The sequence below is a fragment of the Erpetoichthys calabaricus genome, chromosome 2 (genome assembly GCF_900747795.2).
Source record: "Erpetoichthys calabaricus chromosome 2, fErpCal1.3, whole genome shotgun sequence".
Taxonomy (NCBI): Eukaryota; Metazoa; Chordata; class Cladistia; order Polypteriformes; family Polypteridae; genus Erpetoichthys; species Erpetoichthys calabaricus.
Genome location: NC_041395.2, coordinates 348,348,896 through 348,375,077, shown reverse-complemented (window position 1 = coordinate 348,375,077; position 26,182 = coordinate 348,348,896). Strand labels below are relative to the sequence as shown.

General features: G+C 45.3%; 1 protein-coding gene across 1 annotated transcript in view; it reads right to left on the bottom strand.

The window, feature by feature from the left end:
- Window positions 1-26,182, bottom strand: part of otog (otogelin) — a 305,832-nt gene that overhangs the window by 167,165 nt on the left and 112,485 nt on the right. The window contains exons 19-23 of the mRNA XM_051922624.1: window positions 25,654-25,866; window positions 25,155-25,320; window positions 18,118-18,192; window positions 17,416-17,494; window positions 10,395-10,612 (exon numbers count right to left, since the gene is read on the bottom strand). Of these exons, the coding sequence (XP_051778584.1) occupies window positions 10,395-10,612; window positions 17,416-17,494; window positions 18,118-18,192; window positions 25,155-25,320; window positions 25,654-25,866 (751 nt within the window). The remainder of the gene's footprint in view (window positions 1-10,394; window positions 10,613-17,415; window positions 17,495-18,117; window positions 18,193-25,154; window positions 25,321-25,653; window positions 25,867-26,182) is intronic.

The following is a 26,182-nucleotide window of genomic DNA, read 5'->3' as shown; positions in this document are numbered from 1 at the left end:
CCAGGGTTCGTTTTTCTGAACTTGGAGTCCCAAGCAATTCCAAAAATTGCCCATTAGAGGGGGAATATCAAGCCCTGGTTAGTAATAAGGTGTCACACACGAGTGATTAGGGAGCAGCTTTATGGACTGGACGAGCAACGTGAAACCGCAAGACGGGACTGCAACGATGTCCTAATCAATCTCTCTTTATTTTGATAAGAAAAACGAGAAAACAGCCCCTTGAATTCATCTCCAATACCTTCGCCAGACGTCCGGGTCACTTCCAGGCTCCTCCAGTCCACCAGTGATGACGTCACCATCCCATAACCCTCAGCGCACTGTTTCCCTATTTCCATTCCCACCACATAAATTGTCCGTGTTGCCACTACTGTTCTGTCTGTTGTACTGTATGTCTTGCAAAACTGACCATAACTTTGAATTCCTGAGAAAACTACCGTATACGGGGACGGAATCCCCAACCCTTCATACTGGTCTTGTGTTTTCTGTTTACAGAGGACAAGCAGTGGTCATCAATGAAGCTCCTAAAGGCGACAATGGAATTGCCCGAAACACAAAGGCAATAAAAATCAAACAAAGTCCCAAAAGAGAATCCAAAACACAAAGCAGGAGATCAAAAAAAAATCAAAACAGAATTCAGAATAAACACCAGTAAGCTCAACACTGGAAATGAACCACCAGGAACTATGGGAGACCCTCCGGGGTTTATAGGCGGCCCCTGGAGGTGATTGGCAGGCAGCCCCGCCTCTTCAAGTCCCACCCACAAAGGCACATTACATACAGAAACAAAATCAAAAACCAAGAACAATGGACGTAATCAACAAAAGTAACATTAGCATAATGAACATAAATCATAGAATCAGAAATGAACAAAGACGACGTAAAACACAAATGTGACCATGGCTGGCTGGGGTTCAAATTCATGCTTTATGTCGTCTTTGTTCATTTTTGACTCTTTTTCATTTATGTTTCAATGTCTCCACATATGTTGTGGGTGGTCCCCCAAGAGGTGGGGCCACCTGCCAATCACCATCAGGGACTGCCCACTGCCTATAAATCCACCCGTCCCACTGTCCCGGTGGTTCACTGTGAATGCGCTTGGGAGTGTTGGATGACTTTGATCTTCTGTGTTTGTGATTTTTTTGGTGCTGCTGAGTCTTTCTTTATTTTTTTGGAACTTTTGTTGGCCTTGGGTTGCCTTACTGTTTTTAATCAACGCCTTTACGTCTTTTCTTTCATGTTATGCCAAAGTAATTTTATTATTTTATTCATTATTCCATCAGGCCCTTTCTGTGTCTAGCCGGGGTTTTTGACTGCGTTTTCCCCCAAAAAGTGAATACTTTTAGAAATACACTTTGGGATGGAGCTGCTTTGGGACTCCTAGTCCATGACATCAATCAAGATGGCGAGTCCCTTTGAGACAAGTGACATGTGACTGACACTGCAGGCTTAAGTGGTCCAGCTCTGTCTGTCCGTCTGTCCATTAAGCTTACGGGGCGTTGGAGTCAACCAATCCAATAACAAAGCCGATGGGTTCCAATCGCAACTCGACGATACACCTGACTGCTTCTACAGGAGATTACTAATCATGGTGACCAAGTGCTGCCCAGCAAGGCTGCGGCCCACCGTGGCCCTCACTTGGTTTGAGATGCCCGATTGTGTTAGGAAAGCTACGTGTACACGACACTCTTTAATTCTTTAATAATTTTCTTCATGGCAGAGATGATAAACTAAGGGTTGTCTCTTTATTCCTTTGTTTTTGTAAAAAGACAAATCTACAGCCAGAAACTGTGCTGAGCTAATGGAGGCAGAAGCCGAGGGGATGAGATCTTGAAACTCAATATAATGAAACTGAATGTCATCAGGGTGTCTGGTGATGGCAGCCAAGAAGTGCTCAGGTCACTGTGGTCCCCGAGATCTGGCATTCAACAGAAGCTGGAGCTGCGCTTTGAGGTGGACGTCCAGGAGCTCGCTTGACTCTTTGATAACGCAGACGAGCGCAGAAAGATGCGATGGCACTGAATTGACGGGGAAACCCGCCTTAGAGTCCACTGCACTCCTTTCCATTGGAGGAAGCACCTCGTTTTCAATATGGAGGACTCCTACGCAAAGACCTCCCGACTCAAAGGGGGATGAATCCTCATCTGTCACTGTGAATCTCCAGTTTAGCCGATAATCGTACAGCATCTCTATCACCTCGTTGTGAGGTCACCAAGAAGCTAATGAGACCTTCACTCAGATGTAGTGCTGGATGTGTCACCATGGACTAACATAACAAGTCTGACCAACCTTTCAGTCCACTAACACTGTTTGGGTAGTGTGACCAGTAGGGGGAGTTGCAGCACCCCAACCTCCAGGACACAAGTCCCGGGTTCAAATAAAAGTTTTTTTTTGACACCAATAACCTTACAAAAGGCTTTGCACCCCAATGTCCTCAAGGACCACCTGACCAACAGGCCGAGGGACCGTGTAGTGTGTCAGAAATGGTGACGTGTAATACTGGAGCACCACAGGGGACTGTCCCATCTCCATTCCTGGTCACAACAGACTTCCAGCACAATAGCAGCGCATGCCACCTACAGAAACATTCAGATAATGCGTGGGGGCTCAGAACGGGTGCATGTGGGCGCATGACGGCAGAGTTGATTGTGGTGTTTGGCTGATGGCACCCTCATGTGTGGATGTGGGCGGATCAGTCAGTTGGCACATTCACATGTCAGAGTGGGCAGAAGGTCACATCACCACCCGAACAAGAGAAAAGGGGAATGATGAAAGAGCAAGAAGGAGAAGAGAAAAGGGAAAGGAGAGAAGATTATGGAGCCACCGGGGTGCAGAGAGGAAAGGAGGCGGGCAGCCAGGAGGAGAGACCCCTTGGGCTGACACTCAGGGGGGGCTGAAGAGCACTTCTTGGGGTATTTGGAGTGACCCGATGCTAGTAAGTGGGTTACGCCTTACAGTGGGGCGTTCCCAATGTGAGTGACGTATCCGCCTCAAATACATACCATGAAGTTCACCCCGCCTGTTTAAGCCAATGGCAGCATAGCCGGTAAGTTTAGATTTGTCACATTTTACCGCGCAGCACTGCTACTTAGAGTTTAGAGCTGTCACCAGACTGTTTGTGGTTTGTGTGCTGAATGTGATGTGTCTTTACTTGTAGTTTCACGCCTGCTCTTTGTTAATAAACTGGAGATTTGTGTCACGCCGGTCTCCGAGTCGTTATATCGATAAAGGGAAGAGTTTAGCTGCCTGAAAATCGATTACAACGTAAAAGTGAGATCAGAGCAATCCGATATTTAAAAACTAAAATTTGACCTTAAATAAAATATTCTTTTGTTTTTCTTGTTATCCTTTTGTTGAACAGTCTGTATTAAAATGGCTTAGAGCATCAGAATTAAAAGCTTTTAAAAACAACTACATATTTCAATTAAGGTCAAAATTGAATTCCATTTTTTTTGTACCCCTCTCTATACTTTCATTTGTATTGAATGAGTTTGAATTGAAACATGGAGGGTGAGGAGCAAATGCTCTCTCTCTGTCGCCGTTATAAATGTGATGTTCTTTGTTAGCCAAATATGCGCCTCACCTGTGTGTGTGTGTGTGTGTGTTTAATCTTGGTAGAGTCTTATATTGCTCTGCTTTCCCCTTCTGCATTATTAATAAGTAGCCTCTGTCAGAACGCCTCAAATCTTACTACTGTTTTATAAGGTATTATAGTACAGTCGACCCTCGAATATATGACCGGCCTGACATGCGAACAACTTGATTTACGACCAAAATTTCTGATTTGAATTACGACCAACGTCTTGCATTACGACCCGAATGTGGTCACGTGTATCCGCTTGTACGATTGTAAACAAACAGCCGAGAGCGTTCGTAAGCGTCAGTCGGAGCCCAGATACATGTGTTTGTGGACGTAATTTCGGTCAGTGCAGTGATTTATATAATTTATTTCGATAATTGCTAAGTCAGCGAAGGTAACAAAGGTAAAGAAAGCAATCACAATCGAAACGAAGAAGGAAATTGTGTGGAAATATGAGAGTGCCGTTCGTGTGACCGATCTCGCTAATATGTACAGCATGTCGAAATCCACCATCTCGACAATTTTTCAAAGAAAAGATTTGTATAAGGAGGCTCCTTCCAAACAATAATCACCTTCCATTTCATTCTCCTCCTCCTCCCTTCCTGCAGCCTAAAGATGTCAACTTAAATGGCGAGTACAGTAGGAAATTGTTGTTTCTGGTAGGCTAGGCACTTTTTATAACTTTTTGGTTAGTACATTAGAAACATTATTGGTGTTTTTGGTAAATTATGCACATTATACAACCCTTTTTTATTAAAAAAAGTTAAGGAAGTGTTGCTGTGGGAGGTTCGGAACGCATTAAGGGCATTTCCATTATTACTCAATGGAAAAATAGTCTTAACTTACAACCAATTTGAGTTACAACCAGCCCTTGTGAACAAATTGAGTTCGTAAGTCAAGGGTCCACTGTATATAACTTCTCCCCACCTTCCCTTCTATATCTATAACCTCAGGCAATTAGATGTACTAAAAGACAAGCAGGAGTTAAGTTACAATTTAAACAATGTATTATTGGTGATATTCATAAATAATAACAAAATGCAAAGTACAAGTGAATATTGGCAACCATACAACCTGATTAAATGGTGATGTAGTCGCCAGTCAGCTTCAGACACACCTTACACATTACAATTTATTTGAGAAATTCCAGTCTGGTTTTCGCACTGGTCATAGTACAGAAACGGCACTAACACGGGTTGTAAACGACATTCTGATATCCTCTGATGAAGAAAACTTGACTGTAATTATGTTGTTGGACTTAAGTGCAGCGTTTGACACCATCGACCATTCTATTTTACTGCACAGGCTAGAAAATGATGTTGGGCTTACAGGCTCTGTGCTCGCTTGGTTTAGTTCTTATTCATCAAATCAATTCCAATATGTACAGAAATGTGCTGACAGGACTCCATCATTATACACAGAAGTTCAATATGGTGTCCCGCAGGGCTCAGTACTCGGACCTTTACTGTTTTCACTGTACATGCTTCCACTGGGATCTCTCATTAGATAACATCATGTTAATTTTCACTCGTATGCAGATAACACCCAGTTATACCTTTCATTTAAATCAAATGAAGTTTCTCCAATGTTGTCTTTAATTAGTTGTGTTAGCGAATTAAAGGAGTGGATGAATGAGAACTACTTGTCTTTAAATACAGATAAAACAGAGATGTTGATTGTTGGAGGGAATGACGCTGATCACAATAATATTCTGTTATCATTTAACTCAGTGGGAATCCCAATTAATTTTACTGAATCAGCCCGCAATCTCGGAGTTATCTTTGACTCTAGTATGTCATTTAAAGCGCATATTACAAAGTTGTCCAAAACATGCTTCTTCCATCTTAAAAATGTTAGGGTTAGGGTTAGGGTTAGGGTTAGGGAAATTAAGGCGCTTTCTAAATAAACAGGATTCTGAGAAATTAATTCCTGCATTTATCTCTAGTAGGATTGACTACTGCAATGTGGTGTTCACTGGATGTTCAAACTGTTCTTTATACAGCCTCCAGTTAATCCAAAATGCGGCTGCAAGAATTATTACAAGAACAAGAAAATATAAACACATAACTCCAGTTCTTAAATCCTTACACTGGCTCCCGGTTAAGTTTAGGGCAGATTTCAAAATCCTTCTTTTAACATATAAAGCATTAAATGGCCAAGGTCCAGCTTACTTGTCTGAACTTCTCATGACTTACAAACCTGAGCGCACATTAAGATCTCAAGATGCCGGTCTGCTTAGGATTTCAAGGATTAATAAAATAACAGTGGGAGGTCGAGCTTTTAGTTACAGGACCTCTAAACTGTGGACTGGTCTGCCTGCTACTATAAGAGATGCCCTTTCAGTCTCAGCTTTCAAATCTCACAACTTCAGCTTAGCACACCCTGACTAGAGCTGCTGATTAACTGTACAGACTACATCTCTGTTGTCAGTCATTAGCACTAAAACATAAGTAACATGACAGTTAGAATTGGATACTAACCCTCACCTATTCTGTTTCTCTTCTCGGTACTCAAATGTGCCACTTGGTGCCACGGCCCACCTGCCAAGTTGTTTTGCCTGCCTAAGGTAAAGTCATCCCTGATGGAGGATCGCAGGAATCGTGAGAAAGAGGGGGTCCTTTCATTGGATTGGCTGGCCCAGCACTGTTTCAGCCATGGAATGGCCAAATGGGGGAGGCAGCTTGATGGATGAGGTCTCCAGGAGTCTACACAAATCCAAATCTTATTATGGGATATCATCTACTGTTAAATTCTGCTCCGTACTTCTAAAAATTTTTAATTTTTTATTGAGGATTTGTTCTGTTCTGTGTATTGTATTGTATTGACCCCCTTCTTTTGACACCCACTGCACGCCCAACCTACCTGGAAAGGGGTCTCTCTTTGAATTGCCTTTGCCAAGGTTTCTTCCATTTTTTCCCTACAAGGGTTTCTTTGTCTTCTTAGAGAGTCAAGGCTGGAGGGCTGCCAAGAGGCAGGGCCTGTTAAAGCCCGTTGCGGCACTTTCTGTGTGATTTTGGGCTACACAAAAATAAATTGTATTGTATTGTATTGATGTGTTCGGATTCAGCGGGTTGGAAAATGGATGGATGGATGGATGTATTGATGTGTAGTTCAGGCGGCACACAGACTTGTTAGTTACTTAAAAATGTCTCTAGTTAAAGCATCATTCAGCTTTCTTCAGAACAGGCCACATGCCTGTCTCAATATGGCTGCCGAGTTGTGCTCTCCATTGTGTTGTCTTCTTCAGTTCATGGTGTGATGGTCTTCATCGGTTTGGTAAGAGAGAGAGAATGTGGTTGAACAAACAGATTTATAGATGTTCTGTCCAACCCCAAAAGCCAATAGGACATCATGGTACTTAAAAGCTTCTGATAGAAGCCAATTCCAAACTGCCATACTTCAGGCCAATGGGGCAAAGACAATCTTCACACCTGCCATCCCTAAAACCATATGTCTTTATGGCTTTCTTGTGGGGGTTGAAAGACTTTAGCAGAGAAACAGTCACCTAACTGGTTTAAAGGGACATACCCCCATCTCTGTCGGGGGGGGGGGGGGGGGTAAACACTCATTAATGTAACACTAAATTCCATTGCTTTGCCTAAATTACAAATAAAGACATACAAAATATTTATCAAGTTATACTCAAAATCTTACAGTATATCACAACAGTGTGCAAAGAATAAAATGAGATATGAAGCATAACCAGTAGGCAATGTGCCAACCGAATAGTCAATAAGCGACTCTTTGGGGTTCATAGATTTGCAAATCGGAGTCACCAGCCATGAACCTCACCGTACGCCACTGCTGCAGCGTCACAGCATGGATCAAGTTAAAGGGCCTGACTGGCGATGAGCTACATGGAGAAGGTCGATCAGACACAACGATGCCACGTCACCAAGTTCGTTTTTGTCGGTTTGTTCGTTCTGCTAACTTCTGCCGCTCGCCTCTCTGGTGTCCATCACGGGGCACACTCATGGAAAACCCGTCCCATGGCCACTTTAGGGCCATCGACTTTCCCAGTAGACATACACACACACACACACACACAGACACCTTTGGGATTTGACTGCCAGAGAGATGGGGGAGACGAGGCGACTGTGCTAACCACTGTGACACTGTGCCACCATGCCACTCCACTGAAATCAAATGGATTTGAAAAAAAAAAAAAAAAACCACAGTCAGAGGAACAAGGCGACATTGTGCGTTACAAGATAATTCCAACATTAAGATCAGAAACCTGATTGAAACCAGAAGAGCCCTCCCAATTCAGGCCCGGACCCCGGCGGTTCCAAGCGTTTTCTTTGTCCTGCACATAACGGGCCTTTGTAATTTGGCGTATTGTAATCTAAATACCAAGCGTATCACGTTGCATAAAATATTAAATTCTCATGACAGAATGTTTACAGTTTTCAGCCCCAGTTATAATGGCACTTTTTAGTATTAGCAGCACAGGTGACATTCAAAAGATTTAATAGGTCACAAAAAAATATAAAAACCCCTTCGCTTCCCAGGCCCCCCGATTTCCCGGTGATATTCGATTGCACACAAAGACCCAACGCCAGTTGATGAGGTTTGGTTCACTTCCAGACTTTTGGAATCCACGCTCATCGTCAAGCAGATGGAGGCAGACGGTCACACGGTGGGCTTATCACAGCATGACCACCAATCGGTTGAAACGTGTGTCGGGGTCAACACTAATGTATGTTACATTGATTTGCCTTTATGTGGTCAAAACGAACGTTCCTGATCGATTCTTAGTCTCTTTAGAGACACACTGAGCATAGGAAAGGCGCTATATAAAAATGTATTACTATTCTTTAGAAGCATCAAGAGCCCATGTGATGACCCCTTACTTATGATATCAAGTACGTATGCAGCTCCAGGACCTGCCCCTTACAGTGTAGACAATGACTTGACCCCGGTGGTCCTCGTGAAAGGGTCCTTGACTGTCGTACGCCTTTCAATACTAAGCTTGGTGCACCTCGGGGAGCCCAGTGACAGAGCAGGTGTCCTACGTGACTGAAACTCCATTTATGATGTGGCAGAGCAGAACACAGGAACGGACAAAACATCTGTGTCTGACGCGGGACCACCAATCGCAGGATTATGGAGCTACAGCGAGCATCACTGAAGGGCATGTGCCACCTCATTTGGTCTTTGGCAGTGCAGTAGCACAGACTGGCTGCTGATCAGATGGACTGATTTGAACAAACGCTTAGACATCTGCATAGCAGAACGTCCAGACCCGTGGGTCCCATCTCCACTGTTTCAGTTGTTCGCAGTTTACTGTGGATGAAGAATATTAAAAGGAACATTCCAGAAATAAACGTTTAGATGTTTCAGATTGTGAGCAAATGCTTTCATCACGTTGGATACACGGTGCCAACATCGTTATGTGTGCAGAGTGCAACAAAAACTCCCAACATGCACCGGGAGCGCCTGGGGACGTCCCCTCTGAGCCTGACGTCACCTCTGCTGTGCTGATGCGTTCATTCAAGAAAGACCGAGAGGGGACAATTAGAATAAAGTGCCTTGAGTGTGGGAAAGAGTGCTATATAAATGACACAATGCATTTTACTCTTATTTAATGTCGGTAATGTCTTATTATGCGGAATTGATAAGTTAAACTTTATCAGAGACAGGTGTAAGGGAATGAAAGATGACTCCTACATGTCATCGTCAAAAAGCGTCGTGTCACATCATCCACACGTCGGGTCATTTCATCATGGACTCACACGACAGGGAAAACGGTAAATAAATACGTCTGGGAATCCAAGTAGTCCACAGCCAGCAGGTCTGCGCAGACTAAAGACAGGACTCCCGACCAATGAATGAAGGGGAGGGGCGGGTCTTCGATTCCTGTTTGTGGGCTACTTTCATTTTAAAGATCTTTCACCATTGCTATTTTAGCAAACAATAAGAGCGCTTTGCTCACTGGGAGAATACGACTGAGTGACTTGCCACACGGGTAACACGAGGTTTTCTTTTTCGTGGACGTTTTGATACCGTTGGCTGTTGTCCACTGTGGGGGAAACTTAATGTCGTTTCTCCACAAAAACATGAGATTAAAAAATTTTTTCCCAGCCATTTGCTGCGAACTACACGGGGTAAGTAAAACACAAAAAAAAAGATTATTTTTGGGAGGGGTACTCCTTTAAAATTTAAATAATCGGATATACGGGAACACTTATGAAAAGTCACTTAGATGTCATTCAGTGAATGGGATCGACGAGCTTTGTGGGCTTGATTGTCTGTTCTCGTCCCCATTGATGTAAAGCGATTCAAAATTATTATCGATTATTTATTTTGAGTTCCTGGTGTTTGACTTCACGTGTTCTTGAGCTCTGCATTTTGACGGTTTGTTTGATGGTCTCGATCTCCTTGTTTTTGACCTCTCCCTGTTTCTGACTACATGTTTCTCCCGGTCCCTTTACCGCCTCAGAGGAGTCAATCCGATCTTTTTGTCTAAATCACAGCAAAGACAAAATCCAGGGTCAGAAAGAACTAAAGGTCAAGAGTTGGGCGATGTCCCCCCCTCTCTGGTGTGTTTTATAAACCGTCCCGCTGTTGATGCCACTCGACACGACAGCATCTGTGCAATGCACCACAGCAATAGGAACACAGAGTGACAGCAAACAGATCCCCAACATAACAACAAGTGATAATGAAATAAAACACACGGGACGAATCAATGTACTCAACAGCGCAATGACACTGCGGCTCGATCACAGCCTGGTCTACCGAAGTCATGACGTCTGGAAAGACCAAACGCGCCGCTGCACTTTGATCATTCTAAATTAGCAGTCATGTGACTTACCCATGTGGACAGACGCATCCCGATGCGCAGGTCGTGTGCCCGGGGCAGGTGAGGTTCAGCAGGTGGCTCTCACAGGTTCTTTCACACGGTACTCCTGTCTTTTCTATGCCACCCGATGGCGCGTCGTCACACTTGAAATAAATCTGTCCGGGTGGACACGTTGTGTCTGCAAATAACGATGGAACAAAGAAGACATTCTGATGAAAATCACGACAGACCTCACATGATCACCATCCATCATTATTATCAGCAGAGAGAAGACGTCACAGTGCAACAACATTCTACCAAATATACCAAACAGCGAAGCGCACAAAAAAACAATATGGTGGCGTTGTAAACCAGAATGCATTGCAAAAGTGAAGCTAACGATACTCTACCGTAGAGAGAAAAAAGACTAAACGTTAGCCACGAGATACTAGACGTCAAAAAATAGAATTTACGAAAGGAAAGTTGTGAACAACACCCTGGGGAGATCCATCCATCCATTATCCAACCCGCTGAATCCGAACACAGGGTCACGGGGGTCTGCCGGAGCCAATCCCAGCCAACACAGGGCACAAGGCAGGAACCAATCCCGGGCAGGGTGCCAACCCACCGCAGGACACACACAAACACACCCACACACCAAGCACACACTAGGGCCAATTTAGAATCGCCAATCCACCTAACCTGCATGTCTTTGGACTGTGGGAGGAAACCGGACCACCCGGAGGAAACCCATGAAGACACGGGGAGAACATGCAAACTCCACGCAGGGAGGACCTGGAAAGCGAACCCAGGTCCCCTGGGGAGATTAGAAAATAATTTGAATAAATCAAGTCAAGTGGTTTTATTCTGATTCCACCCACACACCACACTGCAGCACACAGTGGCAAGAACCAACGTTCAAGAGGGCCGCAGTGCCACACACACACACACATTTGGGAGACAACCTCAGGGCTCATGTGATGCTTGTGACACTAAGAACCAGAGCGTGGTGCTCTCACCTCTGACATCACTTCCGGTCTCTGCCCTCCTAAGCTCGCCCAGCACTGAGGCCTCAATGCCACTTTGGATTTGTCTCAAGAAGGTTCCCATCTGAATAAAATGTCACTCGTTGTTTTCCTTTTTCTGATCGTCTGTTTTTTGGTGCCCCAAACCTTTTTTATGTGTCTCCTTGGCTCAATAGAATGAAGGTGGCATATGGAGTGGATGGGCATCCTGGCAAGCAATTGGGAAGATCCCTTATCTGAGCGGCAGGCCCTGAATGGACAGAAAGGCATCTCAGCCAAGAGTGGAAAGGATGTCATATCTGCACAAGGATCCCCTAATGGAAGGATGGACATCCCGGCCAGAAAAGAAGATAGTCCCTTACCTGGGCGCGAGGCCCCAAACAAAGGGACAAGCGTCCCGACCGAACATGTGCATAACACCTTCCCTGGTCGGGATAAAAGAGAACAGGGAAGGACTGTCTCTGGGGGGTGTGTATTCCATCCCAGTTGCTAGATGGCAGCCGCCTTCAATATCAGTGCCCATTCGGGAACCAGCAGGGAATGCTGGGAGTTGTAGTCCAGCAGCACAGCATGCTGGGGTCTGTGGGTGCCACAAGAGGGCGCTGCAGGGAAAGTGCTCCCTCTTATGTAGGACTTCGATGTGTCTCGGAAGTGCTTCCAACGGGCAGCAGCCCTGGCACAGGAAGTACTCCTTGGTCCTCAATAAAAAGGACTGCACTACGTTATCCAGGCGAGTCAGAGCTGGGGGCACGGAGGGCAAAACTCGGCTGGAGGAGAGCATTGCGCTGGTGAGAGAGATGACTTGTGGTCTGTTTGCTTTTGTATACTGAGGTGTATTAAACATCCTTTATTATTATAACCTGGCACTGCCTTGGTGTGTTTGGGGCTCTCCGGTGCCCCCCATTGCCTTTACAATAAAAAATAACAAAACGTCTGGCGTCCGGCCGTGACTGGGCTCAATGGTGTTCAGTATCCACATCATTGATGGAATGTCTGATGAACAACAAGACGCACAAAGACAGAAGGACATTGGGGTCAGAATACCCGGTGACCAGAGGTCCCTAAATGCACAACGTGACAGAAACTGACAGACTTTCCATGGCATCCTTGTGCCTTTCTTTTGCTAAACTGGCCTTTCGTTAAGCTAGTAGTGCGTATTAAAGAAGGGCGGGACAAGTAAAGAGACCCCCTGCGCCATTCTAGAGATAAACAATAGGTACACTGGAACAAATGATCATACATTCAAATAACATAGAAATACAAATAAATAAATAAATAATAACAACAACAAATAATAAATTAGCAGCAGCAGTAACAGACATACTGCTTATAAATAAGCTACTAGGAGCAGATCTGAGGTCAGAGTCCGGACCACCAAGGGGTCGAAGCTGTTGCAGAACTTGGCAGAACTGATCAAGATGCTACAGAACCTTCTGCCAGATGGAAGTGGGACAAAGAGACCATGCGAGGGGGGGCGGTGGTCCTTCACAATGCTGTGGGCTTTGCGGATGCCACACTTTATAAAGATGTTCATAATGGAGGGCCCAGAGGTCCCCGTGGTCTTTTCTGCTGTGTGTGTTGGACCTTCTGCATCAGAGACACTGCAGCTCCTGAACCGAACGGTGATGCTTCAGGTCAGAACGCTGTCCATGGTGCCCCTGTAAAGAGGGGTAAGAATGGGGGGGCCTTCTTCAGCCACCAAGGAAAGTGGAGATGCAGCTGCGCCTCCTTGGCTATGGGGAGGTGGGGGGTTGGGTTTGTGTTAAATGACCAAGCAAGGTCAGCTGCCAGATGCACACCAAGGAATTAGGAGCTCTTGACCAGTTCCACCTCAGAGACCCCACAATGTGGGGTGTGGGCAGCAGGGCCCTTCCTAAAGTCAACAATCATTAAGTGACAGATTGCTGCATTCACACCAGACCACCAGTCGCTGTATCTCCATTGTGTAAGACGATTCATTAGAACATTAGAACAATGTGGATGTGAAGAGGCCATTGAGGCCAACAGAGCCCACCAGTCCTGTCCACTTCATTCTTCATTTGTCCCCATTGCTGATGACACCTACTGCTGCTGTATGGTCAGCAGACCTAATGATGCTGTCGTGAGTCTGCATAGTGAACAGAAGTGGGTTAGGGGGGTCTCCAGTGCTCAGCATGATGGTACTGACAGCCTGGGGTCTCTCCGTCAGGACGTCCAGCTGCATAGGGGGCAGCGTTGTAGCCTGGCAGACTCATCTTGCCTATGGGCTTCTGAGGGACATTGGTGTTCAATGCTGAACTGAAGTCTATGAACGGCATTCCAACATAAGGGTCTCTTTTGTCCAGATGGGACAGGGCCCGATGAAGAGGAGGATGACCTGTAAGTCTTTACAATACAGTCCAGTGTGCCAGTCAGGAAGCAACATGTCGTCACTCTCTGCTGCCATGACTTATGGGTACAACTGCCTGACCTCAGAGATTGAGTCCAAAATGCACGGGTCCTTATCTACTACGTCGCCCTCTAGTGTTTGAACTCTGTCTCAGCTTTATAGCGCCCTGATTGTCCCGAGTCCACATTTGCACGCCTATGACTCTCCATCGCCATCACTAATGAGTAGAATGACCTCACTTTACCAACTACAGGCATGAGCTGCGTAACGTCCCCGATGCACTCTGTGAAGCAGGACGTCATGCAGTTTGGATGTTGTGGAGATGCCATATTGTAGTAGAGGACACTGCAGTGGACCTACTTTCAGGGCCATCTTAACAGCATTATAGGGGCAAAGCAGTGCACTGAGACCCCTACCTACACCACCACTCAGCAAGTCCCAACATACGTGGATTAGCATGGGACCCCTGTGATCATGGGGACCCCTATGCAACTGTCTATTGTGCCCATGCATTAAGACAGCCCTGCCTGCTTTGACTAAATACCGAGTCTAAGGGCAGGACTGTTGGTTTCCAGTCCTCATCCCAGTCTAGGGGGGTTAGTCAGAATAAGATCTGAATATCATTGGAGAATTTATCCCCCATCATGAAAGGTGGCAGTGCTCCTCTGGCATAGCCCCAATTTGGATACCCGCTAGGATTCCTGGGATTTGTAGTTCTGAACTGTCGGGGTTGGAGTCGGCAGGACGTTGGGAGAGATGTGAGAAGGATGAGGAGAACGACTTGCTGTAATGGGATGGTGCAGTGCAGGAGCTAACAGGTCAAATTAAGCACTGACTTTGAATGCGGGGCTGTCTGGGTGTCGTCATGTTTTGGGATTTAGGGGCTCTGTGGTGCCCCCTTGTGGTTACAAGATACACAACAATACAATACTTCAGAGACGTGCAATATGTGTGATTGGATTCTGCGACCTGCGAGTCGAAGCCTACTCTCTTACACAGTCGACTTGTTATTTATAAGTAGGGGAAGGACAGAAAGTGCAGCACAGTGGTGACAGCGCCGTCACTTTGTACACAAGAGATGCGAGGCACACGTGTTGAGGACGGGAAGCTGTGTGTGTTCTGTCCGCTCCGTCCCGCTCTTCAATTAGGATTTTTGAACTCCATTATAACCTTAGAGGACTGCGGACGCACATGCGGTCAGATGCTGCCTGAATGGACGGTGCATCACCAAGTGTCAGTGGCGGACGTGAATTGACATGAAGGGTGGCGCTGTGCTTGGCGAGGATTTCCTTCTGTCGTTTGTTCTTTCTTGAATTTGATTTAGGCAGGCAGGCAGTGTGTGGCGTAACGGTGAAGGCTCTGGAACCTCAAACTCTGAGGTTGTGACTTGAAATCCCACTACTGACACCACGAGACCACCAGTAAAGTCGCTTCACCTACCGGTGCTCCAAAACAAAGGGAGCCAATTACAGGCCATCTTAACAGCATTACAGTCAAAGGGCAAAGCAGTGCACTGGGACCCCCATCTACACAACCACTCGCAGGAATAAAAATGGAAATGGTCGATCAAATTAAACCGAGATTTAGTGAATTGGTACTTCCAACAAAATCCGTGTTTAAACATTAAAAATCACGCAAAGATTAATCAACAGGAATGTTTGAACAAAATAACAGGAGCCTTGAAAAACGCAAACACGCCAACATCTAAATAAACCCCACAGACGGAGGTGGCACATCGTGACATGGCTGTGAATGATTTATCATTAGTCAAGTGTTCCACACAAACATTTGTTTGCAGAGAATTGCGTTGAAGTGACGTTAACATTTACACTTTTACGTGATGTCGTGCATGAGATCCGTCCAACAAACAGGTGACCAGCGTGACACTAAATCAGAGGCGAGTGCCAATGTCCACTTGTAACACTTCTTCTTTCAGCTGATCATGTGTGGGGTCGCCACAGCAGATTATCTGTCTCCATCTCTTCTTGTCCTCGTCATCTTGTTCTGTCACACCCGTCACCTGCATGTCCTCACTCTCCACGGCCATAAACCTCCTCTTAGGCCTTCCTCTTCTCCTCTTATTTGGCAGCTCTATCCTTAGCACCCTTCTCTCGTTATACCCAGCATCTCTTCAAACCAACTCAATTTCACCTCTTACTTTCTCTCCCAACCTTCCAACCTGAGCTGACCCTCTTCTTTCGGCTGCTTCCGTTAGGGGTCACCACAGCAGATCATCTTCTTCCATCTCTTCCTGTGCTCGTCATCTTGCTCTGTCACACCCATCACCTCCATGTCCTCTCTAACCACATCCATAAACCTTCTCTCAGTCCTTCCTCTTCTTCTTCTCTCATTTGCCAGCTCTATCCTTAGCACCCTTCTCCCAATATACCCAGCATCTCTTCAAACCAACGCCATCTTGCCTCTCTGACTTTGTTTTCCAACCATCCAACCTGAGCTGACCCTCTTCTTCTTCTTATTCTTTCAGCTGCTCCCATTAGGGGTCGCCACAGCAGATCATCTCTTCCATATCTTCATGTTCTCGTCATCTTGGTCTGTCACACCCATCACCTGCATGTCCTCACTCTCCATATCCATAAACCTCCTCTTAGGCCTTCCTCCTCCTTTTATCTGGCAGCTCTATCCTTAGCACCCTTCTCTCATTATACCCAGCATCTCTTCAAACCAACTCAATTTCACCACTGACTTTCTCTCCCAACCTTCCAACCTGAGCTGACCTTCTTCTTCTTGTTCTTCTTCTTCTGGCTGCTCCCGTTAGGGGTCGCCACAGCAGATCATCTTCTTCCATATCTTCCTGTTCTCATCATCTTGCTCTGTCACACCCATCACCTGCATGTCCTCTCTCACCACATCCATAAACCTTCTCTCAGTCCTTCCTCTTCTCCTCTCATCTGCCAGCTCTATCCTTAGCACCCTTCTCCCAATATACCCAGCATCTCTTCAAACTAATGCCATCTCGCCTCTCTGACTTTGTCATCAAACTGTCCCACCTGAGCTGACCCTCTAATGTCCTCATTTCTAATCCTGTCCTTCCTCGTCACACCCAATGCACATCTTAGCATCTTTAACTCTGTCACCTCCAGCTCTGTCTCCTGTGCCACCGTCACCAGCCCATATAACATAGCTGGTCTCACCACCGTCCTGTAGACCTTCACTGTCACTCCTGACACTCTTCTCCCCTCTGCCTGCACTCTCTTCTTCACCTCTCTATCACAATCCACTTGTAGCACAATATCACATATTTATAGTTTAGTCTAGTAGAGTATTTACTTATTGACAGCAAGTCACAACATACACAGATTAGCATGGGGCCCCTAGGCTGGTGGGACCCCCAGCCAACCGCCCAGTGTGCCCATGTGTTAAGACGGCCCTGGCCGATTGTGTCTCAGATGTCATCTCGGATGAAGGAGTCAGTCGAGTAAGTAAATGTAAATGTGGATTTATTACGTCAATACATTGGCATGGAGCAGCAATGCAAGATCTTTAAATAAGGTTTGGGCAAGAAAAAGTAAAAACCAGGAAAAAGCACCGCAGGGCGAGGTTTGCCACTTCACATACTGGGGCTGCTCATACGCCATTCATATGCCATAAGAAAGAAAACGCTAAACTGGAGATGTACATCAAATATGGACATAAAACAAACTTCACAGTTGATATCAATCCTGACCAAGGACTTACCGGGATGAGGGCTTTCAATGATCATCAGGCCCTCCTTACAGACCCTGAAATTTGAAAAACAAAATCGGTCAGTTTGTGAAAAGGCTGAAGAAACTCTACACACTTTCTATAAAAAAAACAATCAAATGTGCAGAGGAGAAGAAAAAAGTCAAAAGCCATATGAAGAATTCTTCCTCATTTTTTGCCCGATGCCAAATTCAGATTGGGCACCAGTGGCGACCCTGAGATGTTCAAACTCCACTCTTAGGTCTTTATGTCTTAGAATTGGAGTTTAGTTTTGGTGTCGCACATTCAACGTCTCTACGAGAACAGACCCCTCTAGGTGATCTCGCGTCCTGCTAATTCATCTGCCAAACACAAAGCTGACAGCTAAACTTTAGCACTGAAAGAGACCACCCAACCCACCCACCTATCAATCATTCCATTCATTTTTTCCAGCTCTGTCTGCTACCCCAGCAGTCATCGGGCAGAAGGCAGGAACCACACCTGGGCAGGGTGCCAGTCCATCACAGGGTGAACACACACACACACACTCTCCAGCTCACCCAACCTGCATGTGTTTGGACTGTGGGAGGAAATCCACACAGACACGGAGAGAACATGCAGACTCCCCACAGGAGGCCCCCCTGATGACATTGACCACTGGATTTAAATGTGCTCCACTCACCGTGTCCCCGAGGACGTCACGACGATCTCTCCTGGCGTGTACTCCGCTCCCAGAAAATGGCAGGAACATTGGCTTCTGTTGAAAGAGACGTGGCCACTCAGTTTAGAGGTGTTTCTAGGCCAAGCTCTGACCACATCACATCAGTGCCCCCCATATGAGACTTCTAAACAGACCCCATGTGCTGTCTTGGCACTGATTTCAAACTCTACCTGGGGCCTTACTGAGTCTAGTTCAGGGCCACAGGAGTGACGGCCTTTACCAGTGGCAGGGCAGTCGCAGACACCTCTAGATTAGCCAGGTAAGCAGGTAATGGGTGAGGAGGAGAAGAACAACACCAGGGTGGCTGCAAATGGCAGCCCTCAGTGAAGATGAAGGTGCAGATGGGTCATTAGTTGGTCACTCACTGATGGAGAAAAGTGGGAAGTGAACGGGCTTAGCTGTTTCTACTTTGCTTTGAAGAAGGACCACAGCGGCTACGACCAAGGTAGGGACATGAAATATTTGACAATGGACTTGCTGAGGTCCGACTGCCTGGACGTGTTCACCTATTCCCCCCTGCTTCACTTGTGTAGACCTGGGGGGCACACCTTCTTCAAGAACGGGGTGTCATGTTAAAGCATCAGGAGGGACCCGGCATTAACGGAACACCAGAGAAGGGTCTACAAGTAAGGCAGCCCCACCCTGTTATACTGGAAAGGACCCAATGGAGGAGATGGCACTGGCCTGAGTTGGGAAGTCTGTGCCTGGGAGAGCATGGATGGCTCTGTGGGACAATCGCTCAGGAAAATGAGAAATAAAAGTATGGGGTGTGCAGAAGTGCACACTAATGGTTGGCACCGCTAATAAGATGGGTGGCACTGACCTACAAGATGGAAACACAGACAGTTTAAGTGTGACAAGTTCCTGTCATGCAGCACTTTTATCTTAAAGGATGACCGGGCCATTGTGCAGCAGCAACCGGTGGCCTTATAGGATGGAGTCCCACCACCCAGATGATTGTTAGTAAGCTGGTCTGAGTACTTCTAGGAATGAAAGATGTCAGTTTTTGACTTTTAGCAAACATGCAAACCTTGCTGGTCACATGTTGTTATTAGGAGTTCATTGACAGGCACAGATGGCACATTTCTCTCTTTGAAATGAAATGCACGCCACAATAAAGTGTGCAGAGAGTGCAGTGAGGGGGTCTGAAGACCTTCTGACTCCACCACATGTTGTCAAATGCAATAAAACAAAGGAACGTCTAAATTAGGGTCACAATAATAATAAGAATTCAATTTGATTTACATGGCGCCTTTCCCATGTCATTACATTTTCTGAGCCAGAAAAGAAGACGCTCCACCTTGCAGTTTTTCTCCGAGGAAGTCGAGCGTCTCTGATTACTTCCATCACGTGTGTGGCTCACCGTTTCAGGGCAGCTCGTCATCCGGTGTTGTGGTGTGCAAAATCTGTACATTTTGCTCTCTATTTCCATTAGATTTTGGCTCAAGACAAAACAACAGATGAACTTAAATACTTGCATGGACAGTTAACATCAAAGGCAATCCGCTTTCCTGAATTGTGCCAATCACAGTGCCATCTTTTTGAGCAGAGAAGGAATTCAGGAGACCCTCAAGCTGTATTGACAAGTTTATTACCTGTGATGGGAAAGGCAACAGGACTAAACTGGATTACAGCTTGGAAAAGAAAGATGTGCCATGAAGCTGAATCGGAACCTGTGAACAGAAGGAGACGCCGTGGGACTGGAAATTATTAAACCAGTTTACAGCTTGAGACAGGAGATTGGGAAGAACATCAAAAACTATGGCTTGCGAAAACGGACGCACTCAGACTGATGACAGAGTTTGAGCAAATCCATCGTTCATATTGACAGCCAGCCAATCAGGTGTATGCAACCATCATGTGTTGTGCAAAACCCCACATGAAATTTTATAATAAATATGGCTGTCAGAAGAAGAGGGCGAGAGTGACATCAGAAGAGGGCACCAGCAATGTGTGGCCATTTCCATCTCATGAACAACTTTGGGTGCCAGATCAGTGCCGCACTGGGACATTCATCCTTGACGTCTTTATTTTTTTGTAAACTTCTCCTAAACACTATGATAATAAAGTCTGGATATATATATAATCTAATTTTCTGTTATTCCTTCTTCTATCTGATATTATTATAATATTATAATATGTGAATTTCCCCTTGGGATTAATAATCTATCTATCTATCTATCTATCTATCTATCTATCTATCTATCTATCTATCTATCTATCTATCTATCTATCTATCTATCTATCTATCTATCTATCTATCCATTATATAGTGCTTTTCATCTATCTATCTATGTATCCATCCAATTATATAGTGCCTTTCATCTATCTATCTATCTATCTATCTATCTATCTATCTATCTATCTATCTATCTATCTATCTATCTATCTATCTATCTATCTATTATATAGCACCTTTCACTCTATCTATTATATAGTGCTTTTCATCTATCTATCTATCTATCTATGTAGCAGTGCCGCCCTGGGACATTCATCTTTGACGTCTTTATTTTTTCGTAAACTTCTCCTAAACACTATGATAATAAAGTCTGGATATATATATAATCTAATTTTCTATTATTCCTTGTTCTATCTGATATTATTATAATATTATAATATGCGAATTTCCCCTTGGGATTAATAATCTATCTATCTATCTATCTATCTATCTATCTATCTATCTATCTATCTATCTATCTATCTATCTATCTATCTATTATATAGTGCTTTTCATCTATCTATCTATCTATCTATCTATCTATCTATCTATCTATCTATCTATCTATCTATCTATCTATCTATCTATCTATCTATCTATCTATCTATCCAATTGTATAGTGCCTTTCATCTATCTATCTATCTATCTATCTATCTATCTATCTATCTATCTATCTATCTATCTATCTATCTATCTATCTATTATATAGCACCTTTCACTCTATCTATTATATAGCGCCTTTCACTCTATCTATTATATAGTGCTTTTCATCTATCTATCTAATTATATAGTGCCTTTCATCTATCTATCTATCTATCTATCTATCTATCTATCTATCTATCTATCTATCTATCTATCTATCTATCTATCTATCTATCTATCTATCTAATTATATAGTGCCTTTCATCTATCTATCTATCTATCTATCTATCTATCTATCTATCTATCTATCTATCTATCTATCTATCTATCTATCCAATTATATAGTGCCTTTCATCTATCTATCTATCTATTATATAGCGCCTTTCACTCTATCTATTATATAGTGCTTTTCATCTATCTATCTATTTAGAGTGATTGAGGTAATAAGGTCGATTTCTTTGAGTACCTGGAGCAGCTGGACTTTTGCCATACACTCCATGCTGTGAGGTTTACTAAGGCCCAATAGTAGGGAGCAGGACGTGTGGCTACTGCAGGAACTTACGTGTCTAGTCCTTGGTATTTTCACATTAATCCACTCCATTGTTTTATAAAAACAAACGTTTATTTTGCACGTTATATATTTTCACAGTCAAACTGAAACTCAAGACTGACACGGTAAAACCCAAAGCCCTATTAATCCACACACAAACTTACAATAACTTCCTAGTTCCTATAACTCCTGCTACCCAGCACCCCTTCCTAAAGTAACAATAGCACATTAAAACTATGCTTTATATATAAACTAATCTTGAACTACAAAAATAAATAACATATTTTCCAATTAACTGAACATAAAAATGTTAATACAGAACTTGGCTCATACATTTAGAGTGATTGAGGTAATAAGGTCATTTTATTAAGAGCACAAGGAGCAGTCAGAGGTTTGCCATACGCTCCGTGCTGTGAGGTTTATTAAGGCTGAGGGTGTGAGCTCCATCCCATAGTAGGGAACAGGACGCCAAGTAAGGCATTCTGGGTTGATAAATGGGTGGTAGCCGAAGATGTTGATCCTTTGTATGTTTAAATGTATTCCAAGAAACCAAAGTAATATTTAGGTCTGTGATCCATTTTAAACATCGTATGTTGTTCATGCTGACAATAAGTAAGTCCCTTGAATTGCTAAGAGAGGGACAAGTTGTGTTATTCCTAAGGCGCTTGTGTGGTGTAACGTGCTAGAGGTTAACTGGCTGTGTGTGTCATTCACAGGGCACTGTTGAGGGTCTGTGTGTCTGCGTATATCAGTGCTTGTGTGTGTAAATCTTAAGGTGTGACAGCAGACCAACCCGGTGACGAGCCTGATGAGTACACTTACCCCTGGGTAAAGGGAAAGACCACGATAATACAGTCCGGCACCACCACTGCGGGTTCATCTGACGTTTGTTAAGAATACCACGGCAGGTAATACTTTCAATAAAATAAGGAGGTGGGAATGACCTGGGTGGGGCGCAGTGGGAAAAAGCCAAAACTTTTGTAAAGTCCGCCCTTCACAGGCCCCTGAAAAGAGCAGCGCTTGATGTGCAAACACGGCGTTGATGCTTCGCCTTTCTCTCTTCCTGAAAAGCCTCATCCTTCTTATCAGCTCCTGCGTCCAGGATGAAGAAAAGTCTTCACCAGTCGGGTAACTACAGCCGTGCAGCCGGTTCAAGTGAAGGCACACAAAATGAAAAGCGCCAGGCGCCATAACAAGTCAGCCGGGCACAAAGACGGACATCAAGGCGCACTCTTCCACTCGAGACCAGGCCTGGAAACGCGTTACAACATTAGCTTGGAAGTGTGGATGTCGACTTTTGTCAAAAGGAGGGGTTGACGGTGGCAGTCAACTGTAAATGGTGACAAAATCCGCCATTGTGCTTTAGTTGAAACTTCACTGGTTTAACCTAGAGTCCCTGCACTGGTGTGATTAGCGAAGGGCAAACAACGGCAAAAATTCCATCGACATCGGGTGAGACATCGAAGCAAATGCATAAAGGAAAATACTCTGTCGACGACGTTTTGCACATTAGCACTGAATTGGGCTCGGACGTGTCGGACTCCAATTTTGACACAAGTGAAGGAAAAAGAATGTGAGGTACCAGCATCAGCTGATTGGTCCCCAGCTGATGATGGCACTGAACAGGTCTGTGTAGCTGACACACCTGGGAAGACCACCACTCACAGTGACATTGGTACAAACCAGTTTGTCATGCACTGTGACTGCCACCACCATATGAAGAGAGCCTGGCAGCCACCCTGCCACGAATTCCTGACAAACTGGCAGCAGACGTTTTATGTTGATTTCTGCGTGTAGCCACTGCTTCGTGTGCCTTGCAGAAAACTGTGCTTTTTGGGAAAAAATATTCATCCCTCAAAGAGTTAATTACCGTAGACACTCGTTTTTAAGTTCTCCCGCGGATAAGTCGGAGCTTGACTTTACTGTATAACTCGAATGTGGAAAACTCCTGCTATTGGTCCAAGAGATTACGATATGCTAATGCCCAACTGAGAGAGTCACCACGGGGCACATGGCCTTTTTTTTTATGTGCGTGTGGCAATGCTCTGTATCAGCATGCGCTCCTTGCCTCTCTCTCTTTTTATTGTGCCTACGTGCCCACATGGTATTTAATACCCGAAACTATTCCAAAGCGACGTTTGCACTGTTTTGTGTTTTTTGTATCTCACACCCTTTATCGTAAGAACATCCCTTATCTATGATGGAGCGTTCGATCAGAAGAAAATATGAAGCTGGTTTAAAATTAAAAGTCGTTGAAGTGGCGAAAGAAATTGGTAACTGCGCTGCTGCAACAAAGTTCGATGCGTCTGATGTCACACACGTGCGCATGGGAGGCAGCTAAAGGGCTTGAGTGACGGCAGTTCTGAGACATGCCAGGAGGTGGCAGAGTGCACCGACTCTTTTTCTCTCTTATACCCTGCAGAACATTCCCGGGAGATTCCACCTGGCTCTCGTGACATCATTTCCGGGACTGAGCCAATGGAAGGAGACCTTACTGGCTCCGGCCCCTCTGACGTCACATCCGGGCTCGAACCAATGGAGAACGAACACGACCCTGATCCTTATGACCTCACTTCCTGTCTTCCCCTTTAAAACCCTGCCCCTTTTTCCTAATTCCTCAGTCTTGTCTCAGACTCAGTTGTATGCACTTCAGTGCTGTTTAGTTCATAAAAACGACTTTGCAGCCAGGATACCAGATTATACGGGTGGCTGCCCCAAACCTTTATCTGAGTATGTCTCGTTTGTGTGACACTGAGAAACTGGTGCGAGGCAAGAAGATCCATCCATCCATGTTCCAACCCGCTGAACCTGAACACAGGGGTCTGCTGGAGCCAATCCCAGCCACCACAGGGCACAAGGCAGGAACCAATCCCGGGCAGGGTGCCAACCCACCGCAGGACACACACAAACACACCCAGCACACACTAGGGCCAATTTAGAATCGCCAATCCATCCATCCATCCATCCATTATCCAACCCGCTGAATCCGAACACAGGGTCACGGGGGTCTGCTGGAGCCAATCCCAGCCACCACAGGGCACAAGGCAGGAACCAATCCCGGGCAGGGTGCCAACCCACCGCAGGACACACACAAACACACCAAGCACACACTAGGGCCAATTTAGAATCGCCAGTCCACCTAACCTGCATGTCTTTGGACTGTGGGAGGAAACCCACGCAGACACGGGGAGAACATGCAAACTCCACGCAGGGAGGACCCGGGAAGCGAACCCAGGTCTCCTAACTGCGAGGCAGCAGCGCTACCCACTGCGCCACCGTGCTGCCCAGGCAAGAAGATGTAAAAGCTAAATAAGTGTCGTATTTTTGAACGGGCGTATAAGTCAGGGTCTGATTTTATGATTGATTTTTCGGGTTTCAAATACGTGAGAATATACAGTATAACGAAAATGACGCCATGAAGAAAGCAGGCGATAAACTAAGAAATCACATCTGGGAAGTGCGGCTTGTTAACACATTTCTGGTTGAATCGAACGGCGACACTGGAAGCTAACTGTTGAGGAATAAGAGCTTGGCACCGTTTACGCTTCCAGCCGGCCATGACGGTCCGCGGTGGCGCGTACGACTTACCTGGTGACACAGTGCTGAGATACGCTGCTGTAGAAGGTGCCATCGGGGCAGACGCACCCTTCTGCGCACTCCTGGGAGCAGACGTCAGGCGCCGACAGGGAGCGGCAGCTTCGATGACAGGAGGACACACACGCCCCGTACTCCATGGTCTCCGGACAGTGCGCCGCTGTGTAAGAGACATTCGTTCAGGACGGTCAGATATCTTGGGAAATGCTGCATTGTGCTTAACTACTACGTTCAAAGCAATGGAGGGAGAAAGTTTTTGCAGGATTTCTCAGTCCAGGTTAGTAGGAAAACAAACCCAGTGGGGCTCATGATCTAATTTGGTAGAAACACTTATTTGGATCAATAAATGCAATAACTAAAAAGTCGTTCACCTTGACCTGTTGCCTCATAAACATAACAACAACATGCATTTCTAGAGCACATTTCCACAGAAAGCTTAATAAGATTGTGCCACTCGTGGTAAGCCGACTCCACCACAGCGACTTTCACGTACCGCACTCGGAGAGCCGCCCTCGGAGGTCGACGCCGACTCCGTACTTCCTGCACTGTCGAGCGTAGTGAGCCAGAGAGGCACACAGGCAGGTCTCGCCGCACTTACAGGTGTCCGATTTACACTGCTGATAGAAGGCACCGGGGCTCAGGTACCGATGGCAGCGGGAAAACGGCTCTCGGTTGAGGACGTCACACATTTCTGAAGCGTAGAGGGCTGTGGAAAGAGGAGAACCGGGAAAGGAAAGCGTGAGTTCTCTGCCTCACTCCGCGCTGTCCGTGCAACACAGCCACAGAGCGCTTAAACAACTCGGCACATCCACATAACAACGACAAGGGGTGAGCTTTCTGGAAGGCTTTTACTGGACGTACCTCATTGTACGCTGAAATATATACAAAAGAAACATACAGGTAATATATAGAGGTGTACAACCAAAGACAATAAAGAAGGATTTACAAAACAATACACAGCAGAGAGTAGACATTAAACAATGAAGCTTTAAAAGACACTTACAAGGCGAGTGATTTCTCGA